Source organism: Carcharodon carcharias, chromosome 26 (assembly GCF_017639515.1).
Source record: "Carcharodon carcharias isolate sCarCar2 chromosome 26, sCarCar2.pri, whole genome shotgun sequence".
Classification (NCBI taxonomy): Eukaryota; Metazoa; Chordata; class Chondrichthyes; order Lamniformes; family Lamnidae; genus Carcharodon; species Carcharodon carcharias.
Window position 1 is genome coordinate 37,001,017 of NC_054492.1, and position 20,763 is coordinate 37,021,779.

The 20,763-nt window shown below is 43.7% G+C and overlaps 1 protein-coding gene across 1 annotated transcript in view; it reads right to left on the reverse strand.

Annotated features, from left to right (window-relative positions):
- igdcc4 (immunoglobulin superfamily, DCC subclass, member 4) overlaps positions 1-20,763 on the reverse strand; it is a 140,446-nt gene that overhangs the window by 88,719 nt on the left and 30,964 nt on the right. Inside the window, exons 2-3 of the mRNA XM_041174907.1 lie at positions 20,313-20,627; positions 11,446-11,587 (exon numbers count right to left, since the gene is read on the reverse strand). Coding sequence (XP_041030841.1) covers positions 11,446-11,587; positions 20,313-20,627 — 457 coding nt within the window. The remainder of the gene's footprint in view (positions 1-11,445; positions 11,588-20,312; positions 20,628-20,763) is intronic.

A 20,763-nucleotide genomic window follows, 5' to 3' on the forward strand; every position in this document is an offset into this window, starting at 1 on the left:
CAACATCAAGGGGAAAACATTAACTTTAGCGCTTGGAATCAGGTGTTTTCATACCTATCTATCTGGCAAAAGATTTGTGGTAGAGACCGACCACAGCCACTGGAGATGATTTGGCAAACACCATTGACCAATGCATCAAGATTGTAACATCTCTGGATAAAAGGTTCAAGGTTATGATCGTGAGATTAGGTACAAGTCAAGTAACTTGGTGGTCACATCAGATACACTTAGCAGATTGTCTAACCCAGTGAAAACAGAGGATATATCCTTGAATCTACAAGTTGCCTTGATCAATATTGAATTTGGAGATGTTCTCCAAATTGATCTGGTACATTTCATGCAACACAAATGCCAGCAGCTACAAGAAGAAACGGGAAAAGATTCTACATTACAGAAACTGTGGAAAGCCATCAATGAAGAATGGTCTGATTCAATTCAGCATGTCCAAGAATACGCAAGACCATGTTGGCCTTACTGGGATGATCTAGGCATGTCCCAGGGAGTCATTTTTAAAGGCAGGTAGGTCATTAAAAGGAATCTTTGTGATCTGATATTCTGCAGCAACTTCATCACTCCACATGGGCACAGATCGGATGAGAAGACATGCAAGAGAGACAGACTATTGGCCACAAACAGGTACAAACAATGACATTTAAGTCGTCAGTAGAGCGAGGCACGTCAAGAGCATATGCCAAGTTAGCATAAAGCACCGCCAATTCCACATGAAGTTCCCATCTCTCCTTGACCCAAAATCACATCCGACCTCATTCATTTCATCATCATCTTCGACTACTTTACGAAGTGCCCCATTACTTGACAATTGCACAATACGTCAAGCACAACTGTCACACACGCACTCTAAGTGCTATTTTCAGTTTATTTGGTGCTCCTAGAGAGAGGTTATTACAGATAAATGTCCACAATTTATTGGTGAGCCATGTCAGGATGAGAGACAAGTGGAATATCGATCACACTGCTACTACTCCTCCTTACCCTAGATCTAACAACCTAGCTGAACGAATGATTTGCACAGTGAAATCTCATTCTCAAATGTAGGCAGACCAAGCAAGAAATACACATTGCAATGTTACATCTGAGAAGGGGGACCTTTAAATGCAACTATTCCATCAACATCAGAGCTCATGTTTGGCTGACCAGTGCATACCAATTAACCTACTCTTTACCATTCTACGCTCTCAAGCACTAGAAAGCAGCTTTAAAAACTGCAAGAGAAGATGGCCAATGTGCACGATAAAAATGCAGGTGCAGAACTGCCAAGTTCTGGGACAACAAGTTCACATCCAAGATCCCACAGAAGGTACGTGGCAACCAGCCGAGCTGACAAGGATTTGTTCAGAACAAAGGTCCTATGAAGTTATTACACACAAAGGGGCAACAGTGAGGCATAACCAAGGACAAGTCAGATCTATTCCAGCTCCTCAAGTAGTCCTATTACATTGAGGACAAGGTCACAAATGCAACCAGGAACAACATCCAGGAATGACAATCTGACAGATCACAGAGCAATTAAAGAACCTCCAGAAAAGGTTACAAGATCTGGGCATACCAGCAGATTACCTCTATGCTTCACAGGCTCATAGATTCACTAGCCCAAACACTAATGTAATGGCAACAAAACATGAACATGTATCATAAATAGTTATATTTCTTTGGAAGGAGGGGGATGGCATCTTTAAAAAGGATGTTGTAATATGCCTTTAAAGGATAGCAGCATGCCATCACTAGAAGGGAAGTGTGTCTTGTGAGTCAGTCTCAGTTTCACTTTGGCCTGTGAACTAAACACAGCGCACAGCTCTGCTGCTGATATCTTCAAGTTTTCTACCTTTGTGTAGAGGTTTTTATGTGCCTGGCCTCAATAAATGCACTCACAACGTGTTTACCCAATCCCTTATGAGTGATTGGTACACTTATATATTTATAAAAGCACAACATCATTCCACCACCTTCTCCCCACAACCCTGTACATTCTTCCTTTTCAAATGATAAGCTAATCCCTCTTGAATGCTTCAACTGAACCTTCCTCCACCATGCACTCAGGCAGCACATTCCAGACCTTAACCAATTGCTGTGAAAAAGTTTTTCCTCATCCCTCCATTGTTTTTTTTGCCAAGTAGCAAAGCAGTTAGGTGCAGTTAGAGAGGAGTCCAGACTGCACAGAAAGTCAACATGAAGTTCAAGTCCATCGGTAAAACAAATCCATTTGGATTCCATCAGTGCACATGGAGCAAAGGTTTAAGACTTTTGCCAAATAACAGCTTTAAGGTACACGATCAAGTCCATTCTAAAAAAAAAGTCCAAGAAGCATCAGTCAAGTCACTACCTGTATTGACTTAGAAATTATCTGGGTATTATGGGGTTTTCACTGTCTCTTCTAGATTATAACATGTCCACTAACTTCAGAATACTATAGCACACTTGTGTGTCCGTTAACACTACAACTAAGGTGATTAAATGACTAAACATCTAAATTAATAGTCTCTCTAATGGAAACACTGACTAATGCTTAACTGGGAGTTTTGTTCTCCACAAATCTTGAAAAATCAGTTCTATGAACTAGGAGTGCAATAAGATTTTCACTTTGCTTAATGTATCTATCTATCATCTTTGTGGAAGAATCTAACTGGCCAATGAAGGTAACAAAACCTATGAATTCAGAACAGTCTCTAGCCCGGTTTGTCTCAAATGCCCGTGCATAATTGACAATTATCTTGTTCAAATTGCAACAGATATCCCACAGGAATTTCCACTGATGGAAAAATGTCTAAACTAGCCCCTGTGCCCGTGTGGTGCCAGAGGTGGCAAAAATGTTCTCCAGGCAGCAATTTTAATCAGCTCAACAACAAAGCATTAACCCCCAAATTAAATAGTCCACATGGGCACACAGTTAACTTTAGCTGGGCTCACATAATTGGAAATTATACTGCACTTTATTTGGTTTATTGCCACCCAATAAGAGGAATACACATTCAGCAATACCACCAAAGGAAACTTAAATGATAATTGCAAGAGTAAAAAATTCAAAACCCATTTGTGATTGCCAACAGCCACAGAAGGGGTGCATATATCATATAGGCTGGCATTCACAGGTCACCTGAACATAAATTGGAACTCAAGTCTTGGAATGTGACTTGTTGCACTTGGGCCAGCAAGTTCACTAATAAAGCCAGAAATCCGAAAGATTTTCCTAATTCGTGGCAAGCATTAAAATACAAGGTGTTCAACAAAAACGCTAAAGTCCTAGGATTAATCACAGGGGTGTTGAATTAGTCAAAGCAGGCTATATTACCTTTCTAAAAAAACTAAGTTACATTTGGAGCACTGGTTGCAATTTTTGGAACCTTTGTGTTAAAAAGGACACCAGCATTTTGGAGAAATCGAGAACTGAGATTTAAGGATTCAAACAGCAAATATTGCAGACATGCAAAAGGAATTGCATTTGTTTCTACTGAAGTAAAACAGATCAGATTAGTAAATGCCGAATCATACAGAAACAGATTTGAGCAAGTTATCATATCTAAAGCGTGATCACAAGCCATAACTACAAATTACAGACTGTGGCATCGCGTCAATGGTTTAAGCACACATGAATTGCTGTGTGTTGCACCTGTAAAAATTAACACATGGTCAGTCATTACTGAACTAACTTTATTTACATCGCCCCTACAGAAAAGGCAGCAGAGGGGGGAATATATCAAAATGCTCAGATCTTGCGCTATATTACACAGGTGATGTCTCATTCATATCCAATGCAGAATACCTGAGGCTTTTTATAACAGTCTCCAAAAGAGAAGCATCAGGTGACAAACGTATAATGAAACTGATAATTACAAAGATTAAAAGTTTGAGATTTACTGACTGAAAATTGTGCATTTAACTGCGCTAAAATTTTTTTGAATATAATCAATACTAATTAAATGGCACAGTCACTTATCATCTGAATCCACTCCCACATAAACACACAAGTATAATGCACTTTCAAAGCTGGAATTTTACCTTCATGTAATATTGATTTTTACCTCTAGCAACAGTTTTGGACATGTTATCTGTACACTAAAAAAGGCTAATTAAAAAAGCATCCACAATCTCCTTGAAAATGTTGCAGTCCTTTCCCAACTACATCAAAAAAAGCATTTTTTTTAAACATAGCTCTGTTCAAGCATCACAGCAGACACTTCAAATTGAATAGTGAGTTCACAAAACCAAGTCTTACAAAACGTGAGAAACGGGGCCAAAGGCAAAGCTCAGATTTTCTAGACTTGCAGCAAGGTTACAAGTACTGCAATCAATACTGAATAATGTATCTGTTAAATGTGGACAACTGGTAAAAAAAATTCTGTTGATCTTTTATATTAAAATACAGTAATCGTGCTCAATTTCTCTGCACAGCAGCTTTTCACCCAGTTAAGTCATTGGTATGTATATCTCGACACAGCATTTTTGCAACCAACCACATTGGTCAATTTGAGTTAAAATTGTGTTCAGAATATATCTATTAAATGCACAGACTGCACATTATGAAAAAGGCAGACACACGCACACACACACACATAACGTCCTAAATGTAATTCCCTACCTATCTTAAATTAGCGGATGTCCAGCAAGGTGACAATAGGGTTGCCACATCTGGTCACTGTGCCTCTGGGTTAAGGAAGGGGAAATGAGCCAGGATTTCCACTTCCAATTAGCACCCAGCAAAGCCCACTGGAAGAGCAAGTATGTTTGGTGTGTGAGAGCAGCATAAAAAACTGGACTGGGATACTTCCTGCAGTCAAATAACCTGCCAACACTCCATGTTAAGGCTTACACACAAATAAAGACCAGTAGGGCCAGTACTGGAACACCCATGGAACAGTCTCTTAGAACAGAAGAACAATCTGGAGTTAAAACAGACCCACAAAATTGTACAGCAATCAATATATCGAATACAAATAGTAATGGCTTTAAGTAGTGAGTGTATTGCTGTAAAACTACCCTGGAGGTGCTGCCAGAGAAACTAACATTTACATAACAATGGACCTGTGACACAGCAAAGAACAGCATCTGAAGATGTAAACTTTTTTTAAATTGTAAAGTGTTAATAGAAAAATTATGCTAACTATTCTACCTTGCCTGGAGACAGCAGAAGCCACAGTGTGAAGTCATAAAGCATAAATGTATATTATAATTTCACATAATTCTGTTAATGTGATAAATACAAGGTGATTATGAGATCCTCAGGCTGAAATTTGAACTTGGCTGTCAATTTGAGATGTTAGATAAAAAAGGATGTTGTTGGTCAAACATTGAAATCAATGGGCCATAACTTCCTCGGAATGCAATCAGTGTCAGATTGCCACTCCATGCCCACTTATTCCAAATTTCTTCCATGCCTGCCTCACCTAACCTCTTGACTCAGGTTGGGCAAGGTCCAGGCAGCAGAGCTGTCTCTGAAGTCCTGCGATGCATGTCAGCTCCATCGGACTGAAGAAGGACACACCCCCCTTTTTAACAGACTAGTTGCCATAAACCAGGTACGTTTAAAGGCCCAATTAAAATTGACAGGCCAGGAGGAAGGTAAATCACTAAGGTAAGTGGATAGGATTGGGAGGCGCGCGCGCGGGGGGGGGGGGGCGGGGAAGAGAAGAAGAATGGGAGGGAATTAGGCATTGTGGGCAGGGGGATTGCACATCGGCGGGGGCATGTCAGCAGTCAGGAGGGAGGGTGGCCAGTGGGAGGGCTGTCGCGGGGGGGGGTGCCTGGGGAGAGAGATCAGGGCTGCAGGAGGAGTTTTAGGTGAGGCCTGCAGGGGGTTGGGGCATCAATTAGGTTTGGCAGGAATTCCATGGGTAGTCGGTGCTGGTGTCCAGTCTATGCCTGCACAATAGTTAGCCAAAAATTAGAAGAGGTTTTAGCTCTTCTAAATTTTTCTGAACTGTGTGTGTTACAAAGCCAGGACCATCCAAGGTTTGTGATTTAAATCACATTTTTGGATTGTTCCTAGAGTAGGGCAGTTGCCCAAAGTTTGCACTTCTGGGCAATTGCCAGGCAAACCCTGACTTTTGAAGTTCCAAGGAGCGACTCCCCAGCACATTTTTGGGGTACCCCGCAAATCTGGCGCTGGGGAGCTCAGAAGTTCCAGCCCATTAATATAGGTAGGAACACAGTACAAGTGCAATGAAAAGCCTTATTCTGATGTTAAATTACCTTCGACTGTTATACATAACACATTACCTTTCCAAAGAAAAATCTATATTTTTAAGAATGCAAATTGCTGGTTAAGAATATTCATACATTTAATATCATACATTTAAAAGAATGCAATGGTTGAAAAGTTAGGTACAAAATTGAAATTGCATGAAAGTGTGTAGGATTAGATTTCACAGCTCCTTTCATAAAAAGGACATAAAGGGATGTTCCCCAACAATCTATCTTTAAAACAAATTCAATAGATGTTGTGCCATCCATTCTAATACAAATGGTAACAGTCCTGAGTTAAATTTTGATAATATTCTAGAATCAAAATGAACTCAAAGGATGGTGGAAACCAGAGCCAATCTGCACAGAAGGGAATATTTTTTCAATTAATAATGAAGGGATTAAATTCTGTCCAAGTGGATAGGTTATTTGAGCTAGACAGACAAGGGAGGGCAAGGGGGAATCATTACAAGTTGCAAAAACAGAATTGGGTTACGTTCTGAGAAGTACTGTTTCCTGCAGGTTCACTATATTTAAACAGTACCTTAATTATGGAATTAATGTTGACAGTTACTGTGATTATCTTGTTAGATAGATTCTAGTAGCTAACTTTGTCATGCAAGTATAAATCAAGGCTATTCCTATACCCAGGGTCAAAATTGGGAAGCTAGATACTGCTAATTTGCTGCGATATCAGTCATTTCCTTTCAAACAGTTGAAAAAGGAGGCTGCAGTTACCAAACTAGGTCCTTGTTGAAACAATAAGAATGTCACAATTGCCAGATGGCCAGACAGGGGCTAGCAGTAATCTTATGCTGTATATCACCTGCACCCCCTTCCAGGTTCGTACACTGTTTGTTTGTTAACACCTGAAATCTAGCCACAGAGCCCCTCAAGGAGTGTTTGTAGGGATCCCCTAAAAGCAACAGACATAGTTGTTGAACTGCAAGAGTTTGACATTAAGACTACTTTAAGTCAATGAAGCTGCCATTTTTTGACTTAAAACTTAATTTACACCCTACTATTTTTATGATCTTGGTAGCTTTCTTGCGCTTTTCCATTTTTACCTGTTTACTAATTGATCTCTTTTGGCATTTATCAAGGAGAAACATTTTTCAGAAAATTGTTTCACTCTTTGACTTCTTTATGGGTTTCCCATTTTCTTAATCTTCTCTCTGAGTATGGCTTTCTTTTCTATTTCTCACTCTTCCTCGGTAGATCTCTCACTCTCTCCTTTATCTCTCCATACTTCTGCCCTGGAGAGCCGCATTGTGTGACATTGGCATAGCAGGCAATAAATGAGCACAGAGCTGTTGGTACCAGTACTGCAGCTTTGCTCCACATCCATAAAAGGAAGAAAAGAGAAGGAATGGTATTCACATTCTGTCAGCACCCTCAGAGTCTCAGGCTGATCTTTCCTGGGCAGAAGAATGCTGGCATTTAGGGAGTGGTAAGCAAAATGGTTATGTCCAGGAGAAAGCAGGAAAATATGCTCTGACAAAGGAAAACCAAGTTGCGAGAGAGCGGAAGCAAGAGGGGGATGAGGGAGAGAGAGAGAGAGAGAGAGAGAGAGAGAGAGAGAGAGAGAGAGAGGGGGAGAGAGGGGGAGAGAGGGGGAGAGAGGGGGAGAGGGGGGAGAGAGGGGGAGAGAGGAGGAGGTGGGAGAGAGAGCGGGAGAGGAGGGGGGAGAGAGCGGGAGAGGAGGGGGGAGAGAGGGGGAGAGAGCGGGAGAGGAGGGGGGAGAGAGGGGGAGAGAGAGAGAGGGGGGGGGGGGAGAGAGAGAGAGAGAGAGGGGGGGGGGGGAGGGGAGAGAGAGAGAGAGAGGGGGGGAGAGAGAGAGAGAGGGGGGGAGAGCGAGAGAGAGAGAGAGAGAGGGGGGGAGAGAGAGAGAGAGGGGGGGGAGAGAGAGAGAGAGAGAGAGAGGGGGGGGAGAGAGAGAGAGGGGGGGGGGGGGGAGGGGAGAGAGAGAGAGAGGGGGGAGGAGAGAGAGAGAGAGAGTGAGGGGAGAGAGTGAGAGAGAGAGAGAGAGGGGGGAGGAGAGAGAGAGAGAGGAGGAGAGAGAGAGAGAGACGGGGGGGAGGAGAGAGAGAGAGAGACGGGGGGGAGGAGAGAGAGAGAGAGACGGGGGGGAGGAGAGAGAGAGAGAGACGGGGGGAGGAGAGAGAGAGAGACGGGGGGGAGGAGAGAGAGACAGGGGGGGAGGAGAGAGAGACAGGGGGGGAGGAGAGAGAGACAGGGGGGGAGGAGAGAGAGACAGGGGGGGAGGAGAGAGAGACAGGGGGGGAGGAGAGAGAGACAGGGGGGGAGGAGAGAGAGACAGGGGGGGAGGAGAGAGAGACAGGGGGGGAGGAGAGAGAGACAGGGGGGGAGGAGAGAGAGACAGGGGGGGAGGAGAGAGAGACAGGGGGGGAGGAGAGAGAGACAGGGGGGGAGGAGAGAGAGACAGGGGGGGAGGAGAGAGAGACAGGGGGGGAGGAGAGAGAGACAGGGGGGGAGGAGAGAGAGACAGGGGGGGAGGAGAGAGAGACAGGGGGGGAGGAGAGAGAGACAGGGGGGGAGGAGAGAGAGACAGGGGGGGAGGAGAGAGAGACAGGGGGGGAGGAGAGAGAGACAGGGGGGGAGGAGAGAGAGACAGGGGGGGAGGAGAGAGAGACAGGGGGGAGGAGAGAGAGACAGGGGGGGAGGAGAGAGAGACAGGGGGGGAGGAGAGAGAGACAGGGGGGGAGGAGAGAGAGACAGGGGGGGAGGAGAGAGAGACAGGGGGGGAGGAGAGAGAGACAGGGGGGGAGGAGAGAGAGACAGGGGGGGAGGAGAGAGAGACAGGGGGGGAGGAGAGAGAGACAGGGGGGAGGAGAGAGAGACAGGGGGGGAGGAGAGAGAGACAGGGGGGGAGGAGAGAGAGACAGGGGGGGAGGAGAGAGAGACAGGGGGGGAGGAGAGAGAGACAGGGGGGGAGGAGAGAGAGACAGGGGGGGAGGAGAGAGAGACAGGGGGGGAGGAGAGAGAGACAGGGGGGGAGGAGAGAGAGACAGGGGGGGAGGAGAGAGAGACAGGGGGGGAGGAGAGAGAGACGGGGGGGAGGAGAGAGAGACAGGGGGGGAGGAGAGAGAGACAGGGGGGGAGGAGAGAGAGACAGGGGGGGAGGAGAGAGAGACAGGGGGGGAGGAGAGAGAGACAGGGGGGGAGGAGAGAGAGACAGGGGGGGAGGAGAGAGAGACAGGGGGGGAGGAGAGAGAGACAGGGGGGGAGGAGAGAGAGACGGGGGGGGGCGGAGAGAGAGACGGGGGGGGGAGGAGAGAGAGACGGGGGGGGGAGGAGAGAGAGACGGGGGGGGGGGAGGAGAGAGAGACGGGGGGGGGGAGGAGAGAGAGACGGGGGGGGGGGAGGAGAGAGAGACGGGGGGGGGGGAGGAGAGAGAGACGGGGGGGGGGGAGGAGAGAGAGACGGGGGGGGGGGGAGGAGAGAGAGACGGGGGGGGGGCGGAGAGAGAGACGGGGGGGGCGGAGAGAGAGACGGGGGGGGCGGAGAGAGAGACGGGGGGGGCGGAGAGAGAGACGGGGGGGGCGGAGAGAGAGACGGGGGGGGGCGGAGAGAGAGACGGGGGGGGGAGGAGAGAGAGACGGGGGGGGGAGGAGAGAGAGACGGGGGGGGGAGGAGAGAGAGACGGGGGGGGAGGAGAGAGAGACGGGGGGGGGAGGAGAGAGAGACGGGGGGGGGGAGGAGAGAGAGACGGGGGGGGGAGGAGAGAGAGACGGGGGGGGGAGGAGAGAGAGACGGGGGGGGGAGGAGAGAGAGACGGGGGGGGGAGGAGAGAGAGACGGGGGGGGGAGGAGAGAGAGACGGGGGGGGGAGGAGAGAGAGACGGGGGGGGAGGAGAGAGAGACGGGGGGGAGGAGAGAGAGACGGGGGGGGAGGAGAGAGAGACGGGGGGGGAGGAGAGAGAGACGGGGGGGGAGGAGAGAGAGACGGGGGGGGAGGAGAGAGAGACGGGGGGGGGAGGAGAGAGAGACGGGGGGGGAGGAGAGAGAGACGGGGGGGAGGAGAGAGAGACGGGGGGGGAGGAGAGAGAGACGGGGGGGGAGGAGAGAGAGACGGGGGGGGAGGAGAGAGAGACGGGGGGGGGAGGAGAGAGAGACGGGGGGGGAGGAGAGAGAGACGGGGGGGGAGGAGAGAGAGACGGGGGGGGGAGGAGAGAGAGACGGGGGGGGAGGAGAGAGAGACGGGGGGGGAGGAGAGAGAGACGGGGGGGGAGGAGAGAGAGACGGGGGGGGGAGGAGAGAGAGACGGGGGGGGGAGGAGAGAGAGACGGGGGGGGGAGGAGAGAGAGACGGGGGGGGGAGGAGAGAGAGACGGGGGGGGGGAGGAGAGAGAGACGGGGGGGGGAGGAGAGAGAGACGGGGGGGGAGGAGAGAGAGACGGGGGGGGGAGGAGAGAGAGACGGGGGGGGAGGAGAGAGAGAGACGGGGGGGGAGGAGAGAGAGAGACGGGGGGGGAGGAGAGAGAGAGACGGGGGGGGAGGAGAGAGAGAGACGGGGGGGGAGGAGAGAGAGAGAGGGAGGGGAAGAGAGAGAGAGAGACGGGGGGAGGAGAGAGAGAGACGGGGGGGAGGAGAGAGAGAGACGGGGGGGAGGAGAGAGAGAGACGGGGGGGAGGAGAGAGAAAGACGGGGGGGAGGAGAGAGAGAGGGGGGGAGGAGAGAGAGAGGGGGGGAGGAGAGAGAAGGAGCGAGGGGGGGAGGAGAGAGAAGGAGAGAGAGGGAGCGAGGGGGGGAGGAGAGAGAGGGGGGGAGGAGAGAGAGGGGGGGAGGAGAGAGAGGGGGGGAGGGGGGGAGGAGAGAGAGGGAGCGAGGTGGGGAGGAGAGAGAGAGGGGGGGAGGAGAGAGAGAGGGGGGGAGGAGAGAGAGGGAGGGGAAGAGAGAGAGAGAGACGGGGGGAGGAGAGAGAGAGAGGGTGAGAGAGGGGGGGAGAGAGAGAGAGAAAGGGGGAAGAGGGAGAGAGAGGGGGGGAAGAGAGGGGGGGGAAGAGGGAGAGAGAGAGAGGGGGGTGGAGAAAAGAGAGAAGGGGGGAGAAAAGAGAGAAGGCCATGAGCAGCAGATTGACCACTGATAAATGCACAGCACATAATAAATTAGTAGCCACTAAACTACAATAGTCCAAAGGCTTACCAAATGGATATACAGGTTATTTCGTTTACAAAGATAAATTTAAGTCTACTTTATTGGGAACATTAGTATTGACTTTGAGAACTTACCTTATGTGATTTGGAATATTTGATTGGTTCTTCTCCCATGTGATAATTGGAAGTGGGAGTCCGTCAATTCCACACTCAAAACGAGCAATTTCACTCTCCTCCACTATCTGTGATTCAGGCTGCTGATGAAATCGTGACAAGGCTGTCAAAACAGAAATTTCCTTTAAGTGTAACCAAACATAAATCAAACTGAGCTACAGCAACAACCACATGCTGAACATATACTTCAAGACATTAAAATAATTAAGTCCAGGGAACATTTATCATAATTATATTGTTGCCTTGAAATTGCCAATGTATCGTAATAGACTGGTTTTAACGCCGTATTGCTGTTTTACACAAAATTCTAAACAGGAATCTGTATCAACAATAATTACAATCTTCAGTTGGCATAATGGCATTGGATTTAAATTTAATCTTTTCAGGGATGTTTCGGTGTCACATTAACAAATGTTCATCATTTTGGCAACACATTTTAAGAAAAATGATTTTCTAACAATAAAAATTTCTTGCCATTATTAAAAGCCATCGGTCAGTAATCTCAAAACTTGATAGTGGAGGTCCTCAGACACATACAATACTTTTGCTCTTTGGGAATAGGCCAAAGTCCACATTCACTGAACTAGAAGGCAGATTATTCGTAAAATTACTTAAGCATAAGGTGGTTTATTTGCGGTTTCTTTGGTTTGAATCCCTGGAGTAACGCAGTTGTTTCAAATTCTCTCTTTTTTCTGCAGTTCTCTAATACACCACGCTCCATGCTTCAGTTGAGAGGAGAGAATGATGAAGCCGCATATATGCCCACCTCTTTGTGGATAAGACGATAATACCCATAACCATCCCATTAAGTGCAGCATTTAAATAATGAAGGACAATCATAGTCATAATCATAATCAGGAATTTAACTAATTGTAGCTACTAAATGATCCCCATTTTCACACTTTTTGAAATAAAGAATAAATGGTACATTGTGAATTAACTAACCCAATAGTACCTTGTAACATCCAGTTGCCACCAAAAAAAGTTAGATCCAAGGTCATATTTCTAATCGGACACAAATTTGGCATCCTGCTTTGGAGGCTGGTTTCACACACACTATATACTCTGCTTAGTTTGATATCCATAATGTTTGATGAGGACAAGATATTTATGAAGGTTAACTATCACCAAAACTTTAATGAAGAGTCATGGTGGTGGGATTAAAATTTTAACATGGCCATACTTGTTTCACTGGTATTTCAGTAAATTATTACAGTTGCTGGCTGTGCATGTAACAGCACATATTTTTGATACTGTGTTTTCCAACCAGTACAATTGCATTCTTTTGACTGGAGAAAGCCTTTGTATTAGAGTGAAGTGTTGCTGGTTACAAATCTGCCATTGACAATGATAATGAAGAAAACAATTTTTGAAAAATTAGCAGCGAGCAACAAACCTATTATTAAATTGGCAGCGTGTAAAGTTCAAGTGCAATTTTTCGCTGCAGCACATTAGAAATGAGTGGAGTGACAATTAACATTTTAAAGTTACTAAGTTGACAAGCTAATTGCAGAACAACAGACATAGATAATGCTATTACAAACTCTGTCACTTCAAAAATGAATAATTTTTCGATTAACCATTAACAAACTTTTCACGATAAATATCTACCAGTCACAAGCACATTCAGATAAAACAAAGTTCAATGTTTTGCACTTAAGAAACTAAAATACAACACCGAAAAAAAAAATGAAATGGAAATAAAAGTTCTTGTTTTATCATGGTTTCAGTTACTTCTTTCCTTCTCCAAAAGCACAGCAGCCAGATTTTAATAAAGTATGTTAAAACATCAGAAGTTACTTTTGAGTAATGCTTAACATGCTTCTATAACATTCACCTGTTCACAACTTTTACAGAGAATAAACCGTTTATTTCAAATAAGCTATCCATTAAAATAGTGGACTGAAGAAGGGGATACAAACGTGTGTTAACTATTCATTTTGTATTGTCAGTAGAGACTTCTGATCTTAAGCCTCCAATTTTTACCTCTACCTTGATTATAAGTTACCTACTTTCAATCCTGGCTGTGCTATCAGAAGAATTATTATATTTGGAAACTCAACCCAATCCAAACTACTATGTGGTGCAATGTCGTTCTATGTTCATATAAATAATCAGTCTTTTGATTATCACAGGATTTTCTGTGTGCTAAAGCCATAAAACATGTTAAATATGGAAAAATTCAAATGCTAGCTGGTTCATGCATGCAGATGTAACAGATTGCCATATACTAGTTTATGAGCTTATGCTTTTCAATGGGCATTTCCAATGATTACTCATTATCCCCTTGGCTTTACTAGAATAGGTACTGACTTTACCACTAGTCAACAGAGGAAATCATTCACAAGCAAATAATATGCTTGCATTAAATACATGACTTTACGTAAGCAGTCAAATGACTTGTTTGAAGAAATGAGAAAATACATCAGTTTTCCTTCAGATTTAAAAAAAAATACATAATTCTTTTTTGTTACATTTTATGCTATTACATAGCTCACTTTTTAAAAGCATAAGAAATTCTCTGCAAGGAATGCAAACCTAAACAAACACAATAGGCTCAGTTTATCACACTGGCATTTTTAAAAGTTAATTTTATATAGAAACATCTTGTATTGCTGACAACTATATCTTAACATAACTAACATATGACAGTATGTCTGACAGCATCTGTGGAGAGGAATACAGTTAACGCTTTGAGTCCGTATGACTCTTCATCAGTTCTGATGGAGTCATAGGGATTCGAAACATTAACTGTATTTCTCTCCGCAGATGCTGTCAGGCCTGCTGAGTTTTTCCAGCTATTTTTGTTCTTGTTTCAGATTTCCAGCGTCCATAGTATTTTGCTTTTAACATATGACAATATATCAAACATCAAAGATGCCAATTGGGTCACAAGTACAGTGTGGTTAGCGCCAAACAGCTTCAGAAAAACATGAAATTGCATCTGAACAGTAGAAGATAGGCACATCTAAAAGGTTAAAAGTAATGCTTAGCATCTTTAAACTCTAAAATCATTAAATGTTATCTCTTACATATACATATACACACTTTCTGAAATTGCAATTCTTACACCAATATTTGTACATTAAATTAATCACCACAACAATAGTATTTAGGCAGCTGTGCTGCAATGTATCTCTTGTAAAAACACGAGACTGCATTCTGATCTGATAGCTATAACACATTCACATTTTTTAGGGCAACTTTATTTGTACTCCTTTAGAAATCTGCCACACAATATAAGCTGCTGACCCAATCCAAAGTCAACGTCATTCATGAACTGACCCCACAGTAGCAGCCCTAGGCAACTTTTCCTCTGCTTTTGCTTCCACATGGGGAAGTACATAGACATGCTGTTCAGAAGCTGCAGAAGCTAAGATCAGGGACCTTAATGCATTGAGAAACATTAAGTTACATTCTACAATACAATTGCAAAACTTTGGGCAGCCCACCAGACAATGTTAGATTTCTGATTCTTGTTCGTTATTCTGCTTCACATCACATTCAGTGTGGCTGGATTGAGGAAAAATAACTGTACCCATCATATCTGACATTACATTCATGCTTCCTTGATAGAATTTAAATTTATCTGACTAGTTAAAAGAGATGAGAAGAAAACAAAAGTAATTCTTATACTATAGTGTCACCAATTTGGTGTGATACTTAAGACTTATAAAATACAGAAAAAGATAATTTACGCCTTCCTGCTTATTCCTTCAGGTGTTCTCCAGTTGCTCAGTGAGTGTGTATCTAATGAATAGCTGAACTATAGGCCCTAGGAAAGTACTAGATTTAATCCCCAACGTATCTAGTTGGCTTTCAAACGCAGCCTCAGCAGCAGAGTGGGAAAAGATCAAATTTCTTGATCACAGTTAAACAACCTCTGCTGAAACAATGCAAGTGTGAATGTCAGATGTAAGCAGATTGGTCTTGACTGTGATGCCCCTAAAGTCACGTAGACTGCTATTGTCACTGATTAGACTTTTTTGTGTAAGGCCATCGTGGGGAAGAGGTGTGCTATGGAGTATTCATGCCTGAGAACCCATATCTTAGCAAAAGAGCCTTTAGAAAATGACAAGTTGAAACTGGCAGAAAAAGTTTGTTGCAAATTTTTGAGATCCAATTAAGAATTAATCTCGAGGGAAAACTTCCATGGTCTCTCCAAAGACTAATCAAACAAACTCTAGATTCACTCTCACCTTACATCCTTCATTTATGCTTGACTAATATCAGCTTTTTTTTGCACAATACTACCATAGTGTTAGAAGTTTAGGAACAATTATGTTCCAAACCCATTTGGTTATTCAATCCATACTTACTCCTTATAACTTCCAAACCTATTCATAACCAGATATTTATTCAGGCTAAGAAATGTGTTGAATGGAGTATTGTTAAAAACAGAATGTACATGAAATCTACAGCAGCGTAATCAGCAGTTTAAAAATATTTATCCATTTGCTTTTGACGTTAACTGACACTGCATTAATTGGCTTATCTGGAAGCTTTACATATCCTATAATCTGTTGTGGTTGGGAGTGGTGGGAGTGTACAAAGGGGAAACTTACGCAGCAGTTCAGAGTCACTGTTTGGGTCCTTTCTTGCTCCCCTAGCAGCCCAAATATTATGCTCAAACCCAGCTTCAGCCATCTAAATCACAGCCTCAAACCAGCTCAGTGTGACTAGTTTTTTTCCACTGAACTTGCTGCTAAGAAATTTGAAGCTCTGTTTCAGTGTGGTCAGTTTTTCCTTTCTTGTAGTAAAATTGAAAGTTGAGAAAGCCAGCAAATAGAAAATGTAATGAAACACATATTCCTTCCCCATGAGGTGCATGATGAGCGGAAGCCATGGAAGATCCAATACAAAAGTCCCAGCCTCTGTCAAAATGGGACTTGCAACATCAATGATAGCTCAGTTTTTTTGGTAGCTACCATTTATCCCCATAGATTGGATCTTCATCTTCTGATTCGTCCAAAGTCCTGTAGAACCATATTCACAGAAGCTTTGGAGGTTCACTCACAAACATTACAGCTTATGGTAAATTGGATGATATTTTTCAATGCTGATGTGCTATACTATACAATACACGTCCTAATCTGTTATTGAACTGGATTGTTCATTTAAAACATTGTGGTCTAATTGCGATAAATCCTAAAGTAATTTGAACATAAATCGCTTTTGTGAGGAAGTCTGCGGTTTGCCTTTTCCTTTTATTTTAAAAAGAACTTCAAAACATGGCATCTGAAACATGAAGGGATATGTCCTACCTGCAATATTTGTAAATGAAAAACAGTGCTAAATCAATTGCAGTTCTCATTATATGTTTATGAAGCCACCATGGATTTGTATATAGACAAATAGACTAATAGCTTTGCAAAGATACTGTACCACCTTATTGCCATCTTACATTTTCATGAAAATTATGAGATGGTAAAATATAGCTCTAGCCTCCTTCACAGATCATACAAGTTGAAGTGTTTTAAAAAAAAAATCAACAAATTGGGATTCAACAGCATCTATTCTCAGTGACATCACTTCCAATTCTGCTGCCACCTTTAACATTACATCAAAAATGAGTAAAATTATTGTAAAACATGTAAAATGCATCACAGCAAGTACAAGACAAATTTCTGCCTAACAAAGAATACAGAAGATAGGCTGGAGACCTATAAGACTCCTTTGTGTATTCTTCAGCCCTGTCAGAAACTGAAATGAAAGTTTGTAACACTTCAAATTATAATTAAATCACCAGTAGATCTCTACCAAGGATCAGAGTGTCTTTCAAATCTTGCATGTATGATTATAGTAAGGTTTCCAAAATTCCAAACAGCAGGATGACAATAGAGTAGATCAATTGTTATTGAATTGTTATTAAACTACCTCTTGCTAAGTCTTCTCATTTTCTTGCAAGAAATTAATATTTAAATCTTCTGAACACAAGAACAAATTGAACATATTCCCATCTAAATTCTGAACAAATCTTAATTTGAGAAGCCACATCACTGATTAATTTAAAGGGGGCTTCAAAGGCAAGTTCTACAATCATACAAGTTAAAAATCTTAATAACTACTGTTGTAAAGGCATCAGTAACCTTTTTTAAAAATATGCTGTAGACAGAAACGTAAAACTGCTTGCAAATGAAATACTAAAACTTGGGATCACACTATTTTCTCTTTTTCCAACACCCACTGCATTTCTTTTAAGGGTTTACATTTGAAGGACATGGTCATTATAAAAATCAGTTTGGCAAACATATCATTTGTGTATTATCAAGTATTGTCACAAAGATCATTATTGCCTCATTTGTACATGACACTTGCTGTGAAAAATTAAATACCAGTATCTTCTATGGACAATAATTTCAAAGCAAAATGCAGGAAACAAATTGAACTTGTAACCATATTATGGTCAATGTGCTTGAAAATTATTTCAAATCTAGTGTTTTCATAATTCTTACTATCCAGAAATGTGAACATTACTGGTCTGTTTTTCACCCATTTAATCAAGGTTCTACCCTAAAGAGATTGAAGCAGAACATAGTTACCAGCGTGACATGCTTCAATCTGGAAAAAACCTGCTATGCACACTCTTCTGGAACTGCTTCAACCAATTTAGGGTCGCGGGGAGTTGGAGCCTATCCCCGACAGTCAATGGGCAGTAGGCAGGGTACATCCAGGACAGGATGCCAATCCATCACAGGGTGCACACACACACAGGGACAATTTACCGTAGCCAATCCACCTGACCAGCATGTATTTATAGTACCATTCCCTACCCCCAAGCGTTTTCCCCTCTCCTGTTTTCTGGAAGGAATCAGGGCGCCTAGCAAAACTGGAGTCAATGGGAATTGGGATAAAACTCTCTGCTGCTTGGGATCATGCCTAGCACAAAGGAAGATAGTTGTGGTTGTTGGAGGTCAATCATCTCAGTTCCAAGACATCATTGCAGGAGTTCCTCAGGGTGGTGTCCTAGGCCCAACCGTCTTCAGCTGCTTCCTTCCATTATAAAGGTCAGAAGTAGGTATATTCGTTGATGATTGCACAATGTTCAGCACCATTTTCAGCTCCTCAGTTACTGAAGCAGTCCATGTCTAAATGCACCAAGACCTGGACAACATCCAGGCTTGGGCTGACAAGTGGCAAGTAACATTCGCCACATAACTGCCAGGCAATGACCATCTCCAACTAGAGAGAACCTAACCAACACGCCTTGACATTCAATAGAATTTCCATCGCTAAGTCCACCACTAACATCCTGGGGGCTCCCTTTGACCAGAAACTGAACTGGACTAGCCATATCAAAACTGTGGCTACAAGAACAGGTCAGAGGTTAGGAATCGTGTGGCGAATAACTCATCTCCTGACTCCCCAAAGCTTGTCCTCCATCCACAAGGCACAAGTCAGGAATGTGATGGAATACTCTCCACATGCCTGGATGAGTGCAGCTCCAACAGCATTCAAAAAGCTGGACACCATCCAGGACAAAGCAGCCCACTTGATTGGCACTCCATCCACAAACATTCACTCCCTCTACCACCAACGCACAGTGGCAGAAGAGTGCACCATCTACAAGATGCACTGCAAGAACTTACCAAGGCTCCTTAGACAGCACCTACCAAACCCACAACCATTACCATCTAGAAGGATAAGGCAACAGGCATATGGGAACACCACCACCCGGAAGCACCCCCCCCCAAAGCTACTCACCATCCTGACTTGGAATATATCACCGTTCCTTCACTATCGCTGGATCAAAATCTTGGAACACCCTCACTAACAGCACTGTGGATGTACCTACACCATATGGACTGCAGCGGTTCAAGAACATAGCCTACCAACACCTACTCAGGGGCAATTAGGGATGGACAATATATGCAGGCCTAGCCAGCGACGCCCACATCCCATGAATAATAAAAAAACCTACCACCAAAATACTCTCCAAGTGCCACTTTGTCCACCTGCCAAGCTGCATTTCCTAAAACGAAGTCCAGAACAGTACCTTCTCTTATTGGAATTACAACAAAAAGAGTTCGACTGAATGCACCTCAAGAATTCTGTTTACCTCCATTCCTTTGGATCTAAAACTATCCCAGTTAAAGGGTAGTTAAAATACCATACCATTACTATCCTATTGTTTTTGCACTTCTCAGAGCTATGCTTACATGTTTGCTCTTCTATCTCTGAATGTTTGGGGGTCTCTAGTACACTCCCAGTAGTGTGACCGCTCAGTTTTTGTTCCTTAGCTCAATCGGTATGGCTTCATTCAATGAGTCTTCTAACACGTCATCCCTCCTCATAGCTATAATTGTTTCTATAACCAAAACTACCACCCACCCCCTACTTTTAATCTAAGTACATGTGCAATGCAGAAGCATATATGTGTTTCTTATAACCAGCATTAAGTAGATCCATGGAAGCATGCACCGTTGAAGACTGTTTTCTTCAATGCAGCAAGATTTTCTAAAATGGTTACCATAACCAACAAAGCAATTGAATAACCTTTTGAGCAAAATGATTTGTGTGCAGCTGCATAACTCCAATATTATGTATGATTCATATGACAAACTTTTCTTCCATTAGCAAAACAGAAAGTAGCTCTGTAACCAAAAAGAAAAACAGAAAATGTTGGAAAAACTCAGCAGGTCCAACAGTATCCACAGAGAGAAAAACAGAGCCGACGTCTCGAGTCTTTATGACCCTTCTTTAGTCCTGTAACCAATTTGTTATTGGTTAAACAAATGTAAATAGATGATTTTTCATTCATATAAAATGTGAATGTCTTGAAGATGTTCTCTTAACAGCCATTAAAAAATGACCATAAAGACACTTACTAGAAAATCTGATCAATGCAGTTCTACTAATTATGGCCCCAAATGAGTTCTGGGACATGCAGGTGTAACTGCCTTCACTGCTGCGTCCATCTTGATTCATGGACTCCCTTGGTTGATCTGAAATGTATAGTGATCCATTGGGAAATACATGGTGCTGTTCTTGATCCACAACAGGAATTCCCTCTTTCTTCCACGTTATGTTGGCAGGCTGATCAACAGCAGGTAGGTTGCAATCCAACACCACAGCTTGGTTAGGCTGCAGTACTACATGCACAGGGCCAACACTGCAGCTCAAATCCAGAGAATCTACTTTGTCTAGATTAAAGAGAGGAAAAAAAGTAGCAAATTAGAACTGGAAAGCAGATGAAAAGAGTACACTTGACGTATTCACAAAAACTCAAACCAATTCTATCAGCTGTTTTACTGGAAATCAAACAATGTTTTTCAGTGC